Source organism: Apostichopus japonicus, chromosome 4, assembly GCF_037975245.1.
Source record: "Apostichopus japonicus isolate 1M-3 chromosome 4, ASM3797524v1, whole genome shotgun sequence".
In the NCBI taxonomy this organism is placed as follows: Eukaryota; Metazoa; Echinodermata; class Holothuroidea; order Aspidochirotida; family Stichopodidae; genus Apostichopus; species Apostichopus japonicus.
In genome coordinates this window covers 5240641-5259274 of record NC_092564.1, presented here as the reverse complement: position 1 = coordinate 5259274, position 18634 = coordinate 5240641, and the positions used below count along the sequence as shown (strand labels likewise).

The 18634-nt window shown below is 37.0% G+C and overlaps 1 protein-coding gene and 1 long non-coding RNA gene across 2 annotated transcripts in view; one reads left to right on the top strand and one right to left on the bottom strand.

Moving 5' to 3' along the window:
- Positions 1-2211, bottom strand: part of LOC139966245 (zinc finger E-box-binding homeobox 1-like) — a 38000-nt gene extending 35789 nt beyond the window's left edge. Inside the window, exon 1 of the mRNA XM_071969084.1 lies at positions 1858-2211. Within this exon, the coding sequence (XP_071825185.1) occupies positions 1858-1918 (61 nt within the window). The 5' untranslated portion in view covers positions 1919-2211. The remainder of the gene's footprint in view (positions 1-1857) is intronic.
- Positions 2212-3831: 1620 nt separating this feature from the next.
- Positions 3832-18238, top strand: LOC139966246 (uncharacterized). The gene is made up of 3 exons (XR_011792519.1): positions 3832-4331; positions 10737-10993; positions 17962-18238. It is a non-coding gene; the product is annotated as an uncharacterized lncRNA (long non-coding RNA).
- The last annotated feature ends 396 nt before the right edge of the window (positions 18239-18634 follow it).

The following is an 18634-nucleotide window of genomic DNA, read 5'->3' as shown; positions in this document are numbered from 1 at the left end:
TATACTTAGATATCAAAACACGTGTATCTGATCCATGAACAGACCCAACGTTCAAATTCACTAGTTGAGGAGGTAACAGGGTAAAACATATATACATCTTAGTTGCTTATCGCATATTGGTTTCCCAAGTAGCAACTTTAAGATTGGTTACAGCATGGAGGTTTTTACCTCCATGGTTACAGTAACGGCGCAAGCATCAGCAATGCAGCATTACGTGAAAGGGGATGTTCTTTTGAGAGGGAGTGGGAAGTTAACAGCCTCGCCTGCTTCCGCATGAATAAAATAGGACAGCTATCACCCCCCCCCCCCCCCGTACAATTAGCCCTCGAAAGCTTTGATGAAGTCCGGCTTTGATTAGCCTATAGAGTTAGTTACCCTTACATGGTCATATGCAGGTCTGTAGTTACAGGCAGCCCTCTTATCTGTGTCCACTGGATGTTTGACCTTCAAACAAACTTTAGCACTTGCTATCGATTTTTCTGGACCTATTATCAACCAGTTATTTTGACCAAGAAACCCACTTCCCTATTTTAGACATTTTATGGTCAACGAGGAATTTCCGTTTCCAGTTGGATAATTCAAAATTTGACGATTCTTTCATTGTATTTATTATTGTTGAAGTTATTTAAAAGTGTAACCGGGGGGTCATCACTAATTCAACAAGTTACAGTGTTAAATGATTTAATATTTATTCTTTACACAGATTAAAAATCCTTTGAACAATTTTGTACTGTAGTTCAAAATTGTGGTACAACAAGTGAGAAACCCTAATTATTCAACCAAACCATAACTCAAAACAGTCTACAATTTTGTCTATTTTACAACAGATTTATTTTACAACAGATTTTTTTATTCATTTATTTCTTCTTCTGTGTTTTGAGGTGCTCTATAAGAGATAAGTTGGGGGCTTAAATCTATTATATCGTATTTATGACTAATTCATAAATTTAAATCAATTAATTAATTATATTTTAAAAAGATTTAATGGTGGTTTTGAGGCACCAAGTTGTCAAGCAAAACCAACAGAAATGGTTTTCCATATGCGACTTCAACATTACGATTATGACAACATATGTTTCCTTTTGTGGGCAGGATACTGTTAGATAGGTTGAAACATAATAACGTGTTAGATAGCTGACGCTGTGATTAAAATCTTGAGTTTCGCTACATCCGAAATATCGTTGTACAAGGCACTGGTAGGCAACTTGACTGCTTCAAAATTATAACACAAGAATTGCTCAAATATACTTCATTACCGATAGTTCTATGCCAGCGGTTTTTTTTTTAATTTCAGTATTATTATTCTTTATTTGGGAGGGGAATAGGGGAGGGAGAGGTGTTAAAATAATGTGACTAATCTCTGACGAAATTTTACCATGTGTTTTGAACCTGAAGAATATGAATATCCCATTCGCTGAAAATGTTGGCGAAAAAAAAAACACATGTGCTTTCTTTGTTGTGACACACACCTTGTTGTGTTGTATCATCTGAAACAAAAGCATGTGCTTAAACGAGTTTTCTTCATGAATATTTCAGATAAATCGTACCGTTACTGAAAAATTATTGTCACTTTTTAAATTTATTTTTGGAGTTGGTTCATACTGTGCCCAATTTTGCTCGACTTTTTCAGTTTCATTTCAAGGGTTTACCTGTATAAAGACTCTAACGAATGAATGCGTTGGAATAAGTTTTCTCTCGACCACTTTTGTGCCATAAATAGGGCCTATATAGACCTATATAGGCTATACTTACAGGTCAATGTAAAAATAAATTTATCTTAGATTACAAGAAGACAATGATAATTTTTTTTTAAAACTCCTACACCACCAATATTTCATATATAGATGTATCACTTACCGTTCTTTTTCTGAGGCTTGGCTTGTTTTCTTCTCGTGCATTTAGCCGAATTGGTTGCCATGTTTAATTTCCTATCGTCCGATTTGTGTTGATTACGTCTGTTTCCTCTTCCGTTCTATCGTGGGTTTGTGCCTTTGCTCATGTCTGTCGAACGATGCCGAATTGCCAGCGCGCCTTGTACTTTTCCTTGGCGCCAACTAGGCGAGTCAGGCTTCTCGATCCCCCGAGAAACAACTATCCTTCCGATTGCCTGCTCGCAAAGTCCATACAAATTCACTTTGAAAAGAGACATGCGAATTATCTCTGCTTTCGACAACCTTTTTTAACTTCCCAGTTTTTTTTTTCTTCTTTTTATTTTGCTGTTTGTTGTGAATGCCCGTGAGCGTTTTCGAAGCCCAATACTTTTACATTTTACGGTTTAGTGATTACGAGGTTCCGATTTGGCACGTGCCAGTCTTTGTTTACGGCTCGCGACTGGGCGTCTCTTGAAGACACTTGTAAACAATGGCATCGTACATTTTTACTGGAGGGGTTAAAAAAAATTTAAGTTGAATTATAAGTATCTGTTTTTTTTTGCCATCAACTATTATTATATTAACAACATATTTAATGTAGTCTTTATTTATATTTATGTAATTTCTTCTAAATAACTGCAGTGAAGGAATAGATTGAACGCATAATGAGAAGATTACAACCCCTTTGTTATTTTGGAACGTCCATCAAAAGTCTGACGGATTTTAAAACTTTTCCCTGGTAATAACCGTGGCTCGTATAGGTTTGAACAGGTGTGTACAGTGGATTTGGCAATTGTTGTAAGAATTTGTATTCAAGGTGAATTGAGACAAAATTAACTTTCCATCAGTATTGATTTTGAGAATTAAAAAGAGAGTTAATTCCTTGTCAAATTGTAAAACTCTCGTTTCCAGTATTTAAAGCTATAGATTGCGATAGACACCAAAATACGGAAGTATAGAAAATAGCGTAAAATGGTTTCTTAACACTTCAAAGTTACTGAATATTATCGGGAATGTATACATAATTTTCAAATTGCATTTCGGATAAATTCGGATAAATAAACTCGAGATAAATTCACTGGACGTAACATAATCACGATCATACTATTACAATCTCCTTATCAGGGACTGGGATTGAGAGGGGGCACTAAAGTTGTTGGGTTTTTGCGTGCCCTGGTTCTATCCTAGGTTACTTCTCTCACAAAGAAGGGGGGGGGGGGGAGTACCCACCTTTGTAAAGTGTCAGAGGTATAAATTGAATATTCCAACACAGGTTTAAAAAATCTCGTTGCCATCAAAAGTTATGCAACTTGAAAACTTGAAAAATAAAAAAAATAAAAATAAAATGTAGTTTTCTTGATCCATATGGTCTATTTTCAATCTTTATATCGCTTTAAAGACCATATACGGGTACGTCGTACGTATGTCTTTGGGAGGCAAAGAATTAGTTGGTATTCGGGGGCTTTAGATTTAATGATGAATAGGGAAATCACGGACGTAACATTCTCTAACTTTCAGACTAATTTAATCGTGCATTTTGTTCTTCGAGAGATTGTATGGAAAAGAGAACGTTAACACCATGCAAGCAGAATAAAACAATCTTCATGAATTGGTCCCAAATTTCGTGTCGTATATGATCATTTTTTGCTGTTTTTTTTTTGCTGCATTATGCCAATGTATACAAACAATCCGTTGTACCATTCTTGTTAATAATTTGCCATAAGTGTTCTTGTCATATGTGAGAACAAGTAGAAAATAGAACCACTTTGTTATTATTTTGGAGGAATTAAAAATGAAACGATATTGTTATAAAATGTAATATTCTTAATATTATTTTAATTTTCACTTATTTTACAAAAGTTATTGTTATTGGAACACTGCGGAGTATGCCTTTGTTATCGTTTGATATACTTTTATCGTTGCGTTCACATCTAAGTAATAATTCTTGAAACCGAGTAAAACACGGATTTTTAATAGTTCGGGTTGGGCCTACATTGAATGCAGGGCATATTCTATTCAGTCCAGATTTAAGAGGCTTTTAAGAGGAGAGAATTGGATTACATTTAGATGGCACGTTAAGTTCTGTGCTGGTATGCGTGAATACGGTTGCTTTCAATAGAAAAGGATTTCATGTAGACTGTGCCTTCTTTGATGGCGATTAAGTTGCCGGACGCTTTTAGTATTACCGGCACAGGGCTGTAATGGCCATGATATCGTACATGAAGACAATACAACGTATATCTAGAGATATTTAAGAAACCGAGCTAAAATAGACCATAGGCACAAAAACTCAAATAAATTGATCCACTCTCATCCCTGATCCCCATGAACTGACGTTGTGATCATGACTGCAGTGTTATGTCAAGTATACTATCAACAATGCCTTCGAAAGGAATATATACATACAATAGTGTAGACCAAATCATCGGATCGCATCCATGCAGTGACGTCGACAACCAGGTAAGGCCCCTGGGGACAATTATGTCACCCGGTCCATTTCTTGAAGCCTTCATAAATCTATGGTACACTAATGATCATGAGACTGTATTTGTCTTTATTCCATATTTAGGTTCGGCGCCTCTTTGGACCCCGGGCTCCGGGGCTGCACCCCCCACCCATATGCAACCTCTTTTTCGATAGGCCTGTATGTAGATGGAAGTATAGCAAACCAAGGCTAACAACCACTATGCATATTTAGTATTCTGCGTGTTCGTTCTCTGATCCAAAGAAACGAGAATAAATTACAAACCCGAGTGCACTCGTCTCTATTCGGGTCAAAGAGTTAGGGCCACACTTTAAACCTTCCCTCATCTCTGTACTTAATGTAAGGGTGACATTTCAATCTTTCTCTCTAACTCTGTCACCATAGCACGTCTGTGTGTGGACTGGGTTGAGGTTAAACATACAGTTTAGCGGCATACGTTATACTTTAACATAAGATACGGTTTCGTAAATATGTATGGATTACATTACGATTTATTGTGATGATCAATGAGTTGTTGAAATAATGAAATTGTTGACCAATCACTGACTGTTATATATATAGCTTAAGTATGTTTCTTGATCCTTAAAAATGATAAAAAGTTCTCGTTGTTAATGTCAACGAAATGAGTTGACCTTTCTTAATTATTTCCACATTCCACAGCTTAACATAGAATATATTACGTCAGACATATCATGATATAATCGGAAATATTACCTTCCTCCTCCACGAAGCAAACAGGAAATTATGACACTAAACACATTCTCATGAGTATTTATGATTTTGAAAAGGAATGAACTTATAGAGCAGCCCTTGTGGGTTGAAAGTTATACATTTCAAATATTGGAGTGAGAAAAGTGTTTTTGTTGTTGTTGTATGTTATTAAAAGTGATATGAAATGCTGTCTCGATGACAAAACTTCAACCAAAAATTATAACGTTATACCTTCATTGTTGATGGTTTGATTGTGTACTTAATTATGTGCTGGCATATACGCCTCTACCAGTTCAGTTTAATTTACACCCCAAAATGAGAATAAAAAAGTTATAATAATGTTGCGTGTCGGGCTGAAATGAAAATGCTTTCCAAATGTGCTATATTGATGACGTCATTGGCGGCACCCAGTGTGTGTTGCTGTACGAAACATATGCAAGTCAGTGGAGTATTTTCCTAATTGTAAAAGCATTGGAGCGTTATCTTTTAGGAACAGCTGTCTATAGCTTGTCTGTGTATATGATTTACTTACATATTGTTGCTCTGCAGGTCGGGTAAAAAGGAAGAATGTTCTATAAATTCAGTGGAGTGTTAGCTCAGTGGTTAACGCCGGTGCATTCCAATCATAAGGTCCCCGGTTCGAGTCACTTCAAGATTAATGTATGTCGTCCTGTTACAGAGTTGTTGACAATTCATAATCATGGACGTTAAATATGAATATAAGAGACTGAATTCGGTCAGCTTGCGGCTTTGATAAGCCAATGAGGCTTCTTCGCGAGTTCCTGCTTGCAGGAGGATCTAAAATACATACATACATACATTCAGTCATAAACAAAAAGTAAACTGAAAACAAAGAGAGAATAAAGAAAAGACAAGAAAAATCAAACAAATTCAAATATGGACATTAAAGACGTTTAATACATAGTAGAGATTTCGTCCAAATGACCCGCACCACACCTAACTAGTATATAAGCCCACATATACAGTAGAAGTGACTGGCGCGATCATTTGCATGGCTGTTGTTGACTGTTTCTGTGTGAGTATTTTCAAAGCCAAATAATAAATAAATAAATTAATACTAAATTGACAAAAGTCCCATTTAGACAAATCTGGATCTCTCTCTCTCTAGAAGCATATACTGCACGCACCGATAACACATACGAGCATGTCAAAGAATGTATTAAACTATGGGCTTTAGCAATGCAGTTGAATTCACGATGACGCCATAGCGTTAGAATCAGCTCATCCCCCCCCCCCCCCCAAAATGTACGCTCACGGTCATCGAAATTCCATTTTGGTTAGATTTTTGTGTTTTGTTAAAGTTGTGGATTTTTTTTCACCCGAAATGTCTCTATTTGTATTGTCTTTGTCTTTACAGTGTTATAATTAGTAACAGTTTAGTCCCTCGTAAAACATAAATCCTTCCTGGGAAAGTGCAGGACGGGTGTCCCGTACTTTAATCAACTACAAACTTATTTTCGGTAATAGTCACTTATCGAACTGGTTAAATCATTGGCCGACTGCACACGGCTATGTTACAATTCCATTATCTCCCCTCTGCAGAACATTAAACACATTCTTTAATCTTTATAAAAGACGCCATAAGCTAGGATAATTTCCTTTGTTTTTGTTCGGTATAGGCTATTGACATTGAATAAAGAAGTACAACATTTTTCATGAATAAATCTGCTTGCCGCATGTCTATATTTTGTAATTAATGATATTTACTTATATGTGCGGGGTGTAAAAATTTGTTTATGACATGTTTGTACAATGCTTCCTTTCTATATATATATATATATATATATATATATGCTCTTGTACTGATAATTCGGATTAATGAGTTATACATTATATCACCGAGAGCATATATTTTGTACCCGATGTGGTATGTCAATATTGACCGAGATTGTTCATTAGTTACCAAAACTGACGGTAGAGTCAAATAAGACGATATACATGTCTCTCCATGTTATTTGGTTGATGATTAATAATTTGCTGTTAAAGCAAATCAATATGAATGATATTCTTTACCAGAAAGGGAAGAATGGGACGTAGATTTTGTAGAATTAGGCGGTAAAGTAAGAGGGTAACATCAGCAACGTCCATTTCATACCTTGTGAACTTGGTATAACGTTCAGTGCCTATTTTCATAGTAATAGGTGATGCCATTTTTTGAAAACCTTTTTTTTTTTTTTGTCCCAAGGTTTGGTTCTGGTTCATACGTTTAGGAATTTTTAACTAACTTTGCCTTCCATTAATATTTCTGTATCTTACAATGATACCTCTAGTTTTGTTTTTGCTCAAATAACGGAGGTGAATCATCGAGTCTGTTATCTGTACATCTACGAGAAGCGTGACTAAAGTTTCTGAGGGAATGGGGGCGTTAGCTAGATTAGGCGTCACTTAATGTTTTCGCAGCCGGCTGCCAAGTAGGTAAAAATTCGACAAAAAATATGACTTGTCTTTTGTCACATTCATGTCTCCTTTTCGGAACGCGGTCCAAGTGAAATTGTCACCCCCAAATGCCTGAACTAAAATGCAGACTATTGGGCCCAGCTTATACAGATCCTGAACAAAACATATGCCTCATCTTCTTGAGAATTGACTGAGGGCCTATGCACTCTGGAATCTCTCTCCAGTGTACTTTAGTTTTTTATATTACTTCAATCGTACATTAGTATATAACAACTGTGCTTTCGTCCCCACAGAAGAAAAGAAAAGAAATGAAAGAAAAAGAATAAATCACATGTGGTAAAATATGAAAACGACGTCGCTAGTGTATAGTTTGGCAAGTTTCACGAGGCAAAGTCACTAACTATATAGGGTAGATTGATATAGATGATGTATGCAATATGCCGTTTCAATGCTAAAGAAATAGGTTTTCAGTGTGTTGAATCTGAAGACTTTTGACATGTCAAACAATATGTTAATTTTCAATGTTGTTCATTCTAGCGTTTATTTTTTTACCTATGTTTGAATAATTTGAATGATTAGGCCTATCCGTTTGGGCTTGTATATATGTGGTTAATAGGGACGTAAACAATTTGAACTTAATCCACGAATTTGCCACAATTGCTTGAAAAATCAATTTACTCGATGATAAGCTATCATCTTTCGTGCACTATTGCAAATCCTTGAAGGCTTTAATAACTTCAAATCAAACTTTAAATTTGAGCCATATATTTGCAGTTATAATAAATTTCTGATAAATTTGCTGGAAACTTGATCTGTATGTAGCGACCAAACGTAAAGATTTGGACCTGAACTTTCAATTTGTAGTATAGAAATCGTGCATCGGTGAATGTTACGAGCGGTACCGGGCATCGCGTACACTTTAGTAACCTGATATCTAATGTTGATGTAAACTCACGCGTGACTTCTGTAACCTGACATGGACGTAATGCACATTTTAAGTATCGGTTAACATCTTTTGGCATATCTGAGACTATTTTGTCATCACGGACATATATTGGCGCTCCATACGGAATCAATCTATTTATATGCTATAGCGAAGCTATACGTGAACATCCTGAAAATTTATAAGCCTGAGCCTCACTGATCCCTATACTGATCCCTATATGCATAAAATCTGTCTGTATTTCCAAAGTGAACTTAGAGGGTAATGTTCGAACACAAAGATGTCATCAAAAGCCATACCGGGTTGCCCCCGTGGACAACTCTATCACAGGGTGCCTATATGGAAACTCCATCATTCCTTGTGTAAGCCTACATTATGAAAATAATGTATTTTATGTTATTACATATAATTCCCATACTCCCTCCATATTTTAGTGTGCACCCTCATTGAAACAGGCCCCGGCGATGTCTAGCCCCCTAATCTCCTTCTCGCCAGACTTTTCTCGAACACAGTTGAACTAGTTGACGAAAGAATATGACGTCATTAGTCAATCATGTATAGGGGGTTGTTATATTGGTGTATTTGTTCATAACTGTTGTGACGTCAGAAATCATTACAAAATGGCAAGTTAAGATTGGAATATTCAATCTGAAGAAAAGTGGAGACTAGAAATTAAGAACAACTGCTTAGGCTTCCCCTCCCCCTCCCCTCCCGTCCCTATCGCTCCCTCCCTCCCATCCGCTCCCCTCCCCTCCGCTCCCCTCCGCTCCCATCCGCTCCCCTCCACTCCCCTCCGCTCCCCTCCGCTTCTAAAGAAAGCTATAGTATTATAATTCCCCTTCCTCGTGACCCTACGAAACTGTTCTAGCATGACATGCGGATATACTCATTCCCATAGAGGAAGCATTCACAATATACTATACAAGTATATTACATATAGCCCTGAGATAATTTTAACATTACGCACTCACTCGTCAGATGCAGTAACTTTCACTTATATTCTCAAGTTTAAAGTGACAATCGATCCCTTTTATGACAAAAACGAAAGTATAACGGCAAATTTCATACCGTTTGAAGTATATAGACTGTAACAACTAGCATTTTGAGTTGAGTTCAGTGTACTTAAGTCAGAAACGTACGGTGCTCAAACAGTATATAGCAGTGGCGTAGGAAGGTACTTTTGAGTGGGGGGGGGGGGGGCTGAAGACTGATGGCCGGCCTGGGGAGGGGTCTAAGGGGTGGGGTGTCCCCCTTTTTGCATTTCCAGGTGGCCCCAGATGCAATTTGGTGCAATATAGCACACTTCAACACCCACTCCATTTTGTAAATAATTTCGATTTAATTTAGATGCAATTTGGTGCTCCAAATGAGATTTTTTTCTCATTTGGAAATGAAAAAGGGGTTTTCTGACTTGCGAAGCGGGGGGCGGAATGATACTTCCCCCCATATTTTTCACTGGGGGGGGGGGCTGGCGCCCCAGCCCCCCGGTTCCTACGCCCTTGGTATATAGTGCTGATGCGTTAAGGCTACAACATTTATTTCGAAGTGTCTGCTGACAATATCACCTCACCTGATATCAGATAACGCATAACCTGTTCATAAGTCGTCAGAGGTCAAAAACGAAAAAAAGAAAAAGAAAAACTAAAAGAAAAAGAAGAGAAAACACATAGGACAGTGAGGTTCGTAATTATTCTAGTGCGCGTGCGCGCTACAATATTGTGATTACTGGCCAAGTGAACGATACCTACACGACTGGACGTTGAAACTTCAAGTTTCATATAGTCTCTGTACATTTGCAGTTTCAGAGGCTGGCTTGCGTAGCCAACTTATTCTGAGCCTACCAGGGCACTCACAATCGCCCTCACTTTGTAGGTACCTGCAATATGACTATACTCCCTGCATGGTGTGTTGTTCGCCCAAAAAATAACACTATGAACAACCGAAAAGTTCTTCCTATTTCTGCAAGCACTCTTCGCGCACTATATTACTGCGTATTTGCAGGCAAATGCAGTTCTAGTTTTTTAAACCAATCGCCAAATGACGCAATCACGTCACTACAAGCATATAGTTAAAATTTCATCACGTGATCATACCCGCTCTTAACAGCGAACCTTTACACCACGGCATAATAATAATAGAAATAATAATAATAAAAGAAATATGATATAGTAAAGCTTGTCTATAGCCACATAATAATTGTTTTATCACAGGCAAACTTATGCGGTTTGTTGTTTCTTACGACACTGATAATTTGGGTTGTTATCCTAAGGAATAACGATTATTTTCATGTTATGTTTTCGTTTTTCAGATACTGTTCAACAAACAAGTTGTAACTATATGGTTTCAAAAGAACTTACCATGATGCGAATGATCGAGGAGCTATAGCGAGCAGATATAATGTACCTTGCAGCTGTACAACTTGAAACGAAAGATTGTACTGCAACCCGAATTAGTCAATGTTCCGTGAATTAAATGTGCGCATGCTCACGATAATCTCATAAACGTGACATACTCTCCCTATATTATCCGAAAATTGTCAACACAACAAGTGGGAAATATGTTCAGGTATGTTACCAAAACGGATTTTGGATGTTGAAGAGCGTTTTAAGGCATACTATATATGTGGTACGAAAATAATGTAACCTAAGTTTATGCCTTCAGTGACATGTTCCAATGTTGTATAAATACTTCAATTAAAAAATGAAATTGAGACATTGAGGCATTAAAGATTCATCGTTGAAAATCTTTAGAAACACGCGACAAAGGTCTTGCTTTACTTTACTGCAACCGTCGGGAAATAGGGATTTGGTTATATACTAAAGTAACTTCAGTTAGTAAATAATGTTTTCAAAATCGTTTCGCCACGTGCCCGGCACGGACAAATTGATCATGACAGTTTGTAAGAGCATGTCACGTCTGAGGCCTAGTGTATGTTCTTTTGGGGTGACATTAGAAAAAATAAAATAAAATGTAAATTACATCCGGTTCACGAGGCCTAGTGTATGTTCTTTGGGGTGACATTAGATAACTTAAAATAACGTGTAAAGTACATCTTGATCTTATGTGTTTTCTACCACTTTTAAGCGCACCCCGCACGCCCCGACAGTTAAAGTAACAACGAATGAATGAATGAATTCAATAAATCAATCAATCAATTAATTAATTGACGAACCAACGAACGAACGACCGCAATTCAATAGATAAATGACATATAAAATGTCACACATATAACTTGAACGTAGACGCAGCTTGCAAACAGCCGTGGCTACTTTCACAGTGATATCACAGGTACGCCGGAAAGCCTATTGTTGTTTGTGTGGGTAAAAGGTCATTTGGGGTCATCAGGGGTCAAAAAACATTGTAAACACGATATCTCAAGAAGGGAAGCTTGGACCAATCTCATATATAGTATGTAGTTGTGACACATAATTTCTCTCTCCGTTATTGTCTGGAGTGTGCCTCGCGCTGTATCGACTCCCCGTATTCTTAACATACTCCTCTCGGCGGGATATTCGAGGCATAAGATAACATTTGGTGGAGGTGCCGAATTATGAATATACTTCATACAATTTAATAGTCCATGTACGACTTTCGACCACTGCCACATCGCTCGACACATTTCGACATGGCTTCATGAATCATATTCGGCTTACTTCATTTTCTGGACTTCCTTACGAGAACGGATAACTTGGTTCAGTCCGCAAGTTAAGGCTTGGGCGAGCCTAACTATAGGATCACCCGAAGTAAAAGATTTTTTAACCGAGTAAAAGTCAAATGTATATCACGAGTCATTTTGAAATGGAATATATACTGCACATGTTCTTAGCTAAATGACCAATCGGATGTCGAAAGTATAGGTCATGTGTATAATTCATACTTTTTACGAAATGTCACCCAAAAACAACCCTGGGCACGAAAAACCAAACAACCGAACGACTGATCCGCTCTCAAGCCCAGTCCCTTTGCATCGAGACTGTGACTGTGTGATCATCGTCGGGTGTGTATCACCATTCCCCTCGAAAGGGAACATATACTACACAGGATCTTAGTCAAAAGGCCGAGAAGCGATGTGTAATTCCTTCATCTTTGGAGTTTTGCGGTTTTATAAATTAATTATTTAACAGCGAAGTCAACTATATATAACGACTTTGTGTATTTGAGATAATAGTGAATACGGCCACTTTCATTTTTTTGCACAAACACTAACACTCTCTAAGAAATGCATTCATATTTAATGCAATATTCCTAACAACCTACATTATTAATTAGACACACCATGTGAATAATGAGCACCTAAATCTCCTAGTGAGAGTTTAACCCACTAAAAGTCTGGTACCACCTTCACAATGAATTTTCAAATAGACCATGTACCGATGTATGAAAATTGGTACATGTAATTGTGCTTCCACAAAAGGTAATATAATAAGTGTCAAGTCATTATACCAATAACTAAAGACAGTTTATACTTAATTAATGCCATTCAATTAAAAGTACATTCAACTGTTATTTTACGACCTAAGGTGAATGTTAATTTACGGTACTGTGGTATTTACCTAAATCTCCTAGTGAGAGTTTAACCCACTAAAAGTCTGGTACCACCTTCACAATGAATTTCCAAATAGACCATGTACCGATGTATGAAAATTGGTACATGTAATTGTGCTTCCACAAAAGGTAATATAATAAGTGTCAAGTCATTATACCAATAACTAAAGACAGTTTATACTTAATTAATGCCATTCAATTAAAAGTACATTCAACTGTTATTTTACGACCTAAGGTGAATGTTAATTTACGGTACTGTGGTACTTTACATCCTGTTAATCTACTAACCGGACAATGAACGTTAACTAACGATGGACGCAAATGCATGCAAAATAACGTTTACCCGTTATTGTGGCCATAACACTGTCTTATTATACATATCATGTTGTTATCTGTGTGCAACTATGACATCACACCTACACATATATACATAGAAAATAATTTAATTCCAACAGGTGGTTTGTTATACCAGCTATGACGTTCATCCACGCTTTGGATTGGGGCTTTTCAGAGTTTGACCTCTGTTGACTGTAAATGACCATTGGCCGCAGAGTTTGACCTCTGTTAACTGAAAATGACACTTGGCCTCCACAGAAATGATACGTTTCTTAAAATTCCTGTTTATAATAAGTTGCATCCTCGTGCCAAACATGAAGTTCACCCACCACTATACACTTTTGGGGTTATCATATTTTCTTCAAGCCAAGACGTCACGTACATACACACATACATTCACACATGCATACATATATACATACACCTATATAAATACATACATACACACATACACCCAGATACACAAGAACACGTCATCACCATCTCATAGATTCTTTAGCCCTCGGCAAGGAAATCGATCCTCTTATCAACATTTCGACTATACACGAATTCTTTTCAGGTTGATATAGTGTCCACCAGATGACGCAATATTCAACGTCACTGCTGTCATTGTGTCGTCATTCTTCGAATTCGAAACTGATATTTCTCCGCGCGCGTCAGGGCTCAATTTTTCTTTAACTTAAAGGACACAGTGGACCGAAAAAAACTGATGTTAAGCCTTTCTTTCTTCTCGTGTTATGATTCACAGAAGACATCACGCTTCTATATATATTTTATTTGTTGAAAATAATTTGATGGAATATTTCATCAAAATATTGTCGAATACTTCAAGCGAGACGAATGACGAATGAAAGACGAATGAATGGCAAATTCCACCACCACCACCAGCCCTAGCCCCTCCCCCGCACCCCACCCACAACATTTATTTAGATGTTAGACCTTGTAGTAAATCAGGTGGTATAACGTCGTCAGGTAGCATTGAAATAAAGAAAGAAAAAAGAACTTCAATTACGTTGACATTTAAACAATGTTGAGAGATAACACTTGCTATATATCAACTCAACCGCCCATTCGAACGCAAAAGCTTCAGCGTCAATATATCAAGGAGATGATTTATATCTTGCTATCCAACCCAACGGAATACCGACATGTGCGCTTGTCAAAAAGCAATTAAACCCCTAAAATGACAGAGGAATTAAAAGCGAATGATACCAAGCCACCCGAATAGAAGGAATCCGTGAAACACTTTGGGGCTGCTGAAGCAAATTGCTGGCTGGTTGACTCTGTCGTGTCTGGTTGTTGGCCAAAAATCAGACGAAGAGGCGCCAATCAGCATCCAGTATGTATATCATAAACTTGCGGCGAATCGTAAACAACTTTACACCTCTTGGCTAAAATGAGTGACGGCGCTTTCTGTACATGATACATCCTACATATGTATTCATATATAATATGTATTCATTTATAACATATATATATATATATATATATATATATATATATATATATATATATATATATATATATATATATATATATATATATATATATATATATATATATATATATATATATATATATATATATATATTTATATATATATATATATATATATATATATATATATATATATTTATATATATATATATTTATATATATCTATATATATATATATATATATATTTATATATATATATATATATTTATATATATATATATATATATATATATTTATATATATATATATATATAGATATATAAATATAGATATATATATATATATAGATATATATATATCATTTATATATATATATCATTTATATATATATATATATATATATATATATATATATATAATACATATGCATACATACCCGGCACATACATGCACACACACCGTAAGCTGGTTTCGTGGTTTAGAGTGTGAATCGAATTTACACCTGGCGACAGGATGGCTTGTGGGAGAATGGAAACAAACGCCGCAGCAAATCAAATGTGACACTCTCTTACTCCGCTGACATAGGTTGGACATTAAAAACTCGACAGTGGCGGTGCCCAACTGTTGACTACATGTGAACCGGCTAACAGAGGCAGAAACCAGAATTATGCCCGATATGTTGCAAAATGACAAGGCAATTTTAGAATGCGAATTCTGTTGCAAAAGAATCAAGGGAAGAAAGAGAGGGAGAAAACAGGAGCATCCTCTCAGGTCAATTACCGGCTGTTGAATCTAACGTCAGAGATTTTAACGTTTGTATTATGTATTCATTACGATGATATAACGAACGGCATGGTGGACAAAGTATAACTCAATGGTGGAATGTAAACTGGACTACAGAAAATTAATGACAGCGATGTGTTACTGATGTCGTATCTCCTTAACTGTTCTGACATTGTTGAGTCGTTGAGGAATCAAAATGAGCATACCAGAACTGACTGTATCATCATAATAATTGGCTTCTTAGGTTTTCTTTTTTGTTCTGTCTGAGGTGTTAGGTTTGGCTTCATCAGTGAATCAGTCATCGGTATTGCCACCAAATATGCTAGAAATATGCTAGAAATTCAGATAACGGCCACTCATGCTTAAATTTCAACAAGCATTTTACTGCCAATCTAAAAGTGGTTTTGGACGGAGGCATTTAATTGTCTACTTAACCTCTTCTGAATGTCTCTAGAAAAGTAAAAAAAAAAAAAAACTTCCACGAAACCAGTTTTGAAGATTTATAATAGTATCGTTTAGTATGATATGACATGGCATGACATGTTACGCAGTTATTGAAGAACTGGCAGATTGTATTATCATACGATAACGGCAAGGGATTCTGTAAACTATATGTGATGCAGATATTAACTTTTACATAAGCATCCCACTGATAAGAACATGAATCAGAACATGAATGTGACGTTATGACGGCTAAGATAACATTAATGTTCCTGATGCAACCAATCGCTCTTAAAAGGACATTAGGCACGATTTTCGTGCTGATGTGTCTTAGTCCAAGCTGTTCCCACGTACAACAAAATAAATAAATAAATAAAGTGTGAATGCAGTAGATGTTAAATTTTATACAACAACAGTTCATATGACTCATAACCCTTTCCCCTGCATCGCTGCATCTCAACACCCTGTTTGAAAGTAGCTTGTGTTCTCAAGGTATGCAAGTTACTGCGCCCCTAGACATACAACACGGTTGTCACCGGATTTGAGCAGCTTTAGTTTCGTTTTGAACTGTTTTGTTACCAACATTAACGCAACGCGTGAATTTTCTGTTAGGATATTATAGCCTATCCTTCTGTGGATTAATAATGTTTAACACCAAAGGCAAGATCTCATAACTTGAGAACACATATATATTCAGTTTATACTTCAATATTCATCAATAAAATATATGAACTAACATCAGGAGCAAACAGCATGTCATAATGTGAGTGGCAGATTTTTTGTTTGGAAAGGCAGAATTTGTGTGTGTGTGTGTGGGGGGGGGGGGGCATTTGCATGGATCCACCATCGGGTTCTTTACTGAAGCCATAAATTTGAAGGAAAAAATGTGGGGGGCCGCAAACATTACTCCAAATTTTACCGAATCTCAACCAAATCACATAAGAAATCAGTGTTTGTTGTAACTGCTTAGTCCATACGCAGGCGTGGATTTAGGAGATATGTGTTACACCCCACCGTCCCCTATTTTAACCCCCACCAAAAAATTTCAAAGCAGTTATTACCACAACCTTTCGTGTTCACCTACTTATAAACATTATTTGAAGCCTAAATATGCCATAGAATATACTCTAAAAATTTGACGTCTAAAAATTAGTCCTTTATTCGCTTCTGATACTGCCTGGAATGTTACAGTATGTTTTTATGTTGTTGCATAGCCGATGACCTAGCGAATGACCTCGTTTTAAAGGCATGTTTTCGCTGTTGCTGTTGTAACAAGAAGGGTTATTGCTTGATTGGTTAGCTATTGATATTTAAACAATTTAATTTTTCCTGCCAATATTCGAAACTGCTACATTTCACACACGTTCTTGTTATGCGGCACTTTGAACTTATTTGAACCATCATAACAACACCATAACACCCATACAAACATACACACAGTCAAGCAATATTAGTCTACTCAGCATTTCAGATACGGTACAAGAAATAAACTCGGTAGTTTCAAGTAATTGAATGGTATTTGGTACATGCTGAACTGCAAACTAAATTAATCAAATTGTTCAATATATTAATTTGTAAAGATATTCCAATGATTGAAAATGGCACGTACTTGCATCCATATCTCATTTTGCACTTTTGGTTACGCCAGACAAGACGGCGCCATCTAGTCGGACGCGGGTTTCACTGTGAACTGTATGAGGCATGTACTTGGCACCTTTTCCATCCCCGTGGGATAGTTAGTGTCGGCGTGAGACTCCTCGCAGAGGAGCTTGTATGATTTAAGTAGCCAATCAAATGAATGAAAACCACGCGTGCAATCTCAATTAAGATTAAAATATTAAAATATAATCTCTCTTTCTTTTTCATGCACCTTGTTTGCGTGCAGACATTTTTTATCAACTGTAAAAGTGCTTTTCTTCGGCGACAAAGATAAAATTTCTCATCGATCTTTCTTGTCGTTTTCTTTTGTTAATGACGGAATCCAACCCAGAGAAAACATACTTGAAATAGTGAGGAGAAGAAGTCGGAAGATGAGGTCGTAGGAGGAGGGAGAAGAGGTCGGAAGAGGAGGGAGATGAGTGAGGAAGAGGAGACAAGGATGAGGAAGCAAAAGCAAACAACAATACGAAGAACAGTATCATGAGAAGAGACATGTGCATGAACATGGCCAGGAACAAGACCAGAGGTTAGGAATAGGAGCAAGAGCAAGGAAAAGGACAAACATAATAAAAAGACTGGTAGCTGGAGAATGGTAGGGGGAAGGAGCATGTGTGGGGAAGGAGCATTGGTGGGGGAAGGAGCATGGGGTGGGGTAAGGAGCACATGTGGGGAAAGGAGCACATGTGGGGAAAGGAGCATGGGTAACAACAATAGCAGGAGTATAGTAGGGACAAGAAGAATCAGAAACAATACAAGCATATGGGCCATGAACGTGAATAGCATGTGAAGTATATGCATTGAAGGAATAATACGAGCAGGAACAGGAGTAAGTTCAGAAGCAGGAATTAGAGCAAGCAAATTAGCGAGCACATGAATAGAATGTGAAGTATATGAGTAGAAGAAACAACGTAAACAGGACCAAGAGTAAGGTCCGAAGCAGGAGGAACAGGATTTAGTTCAGAAGCAGGAGGAACAGGTGTAAGGCTAATCTTGAGCAAAATAAC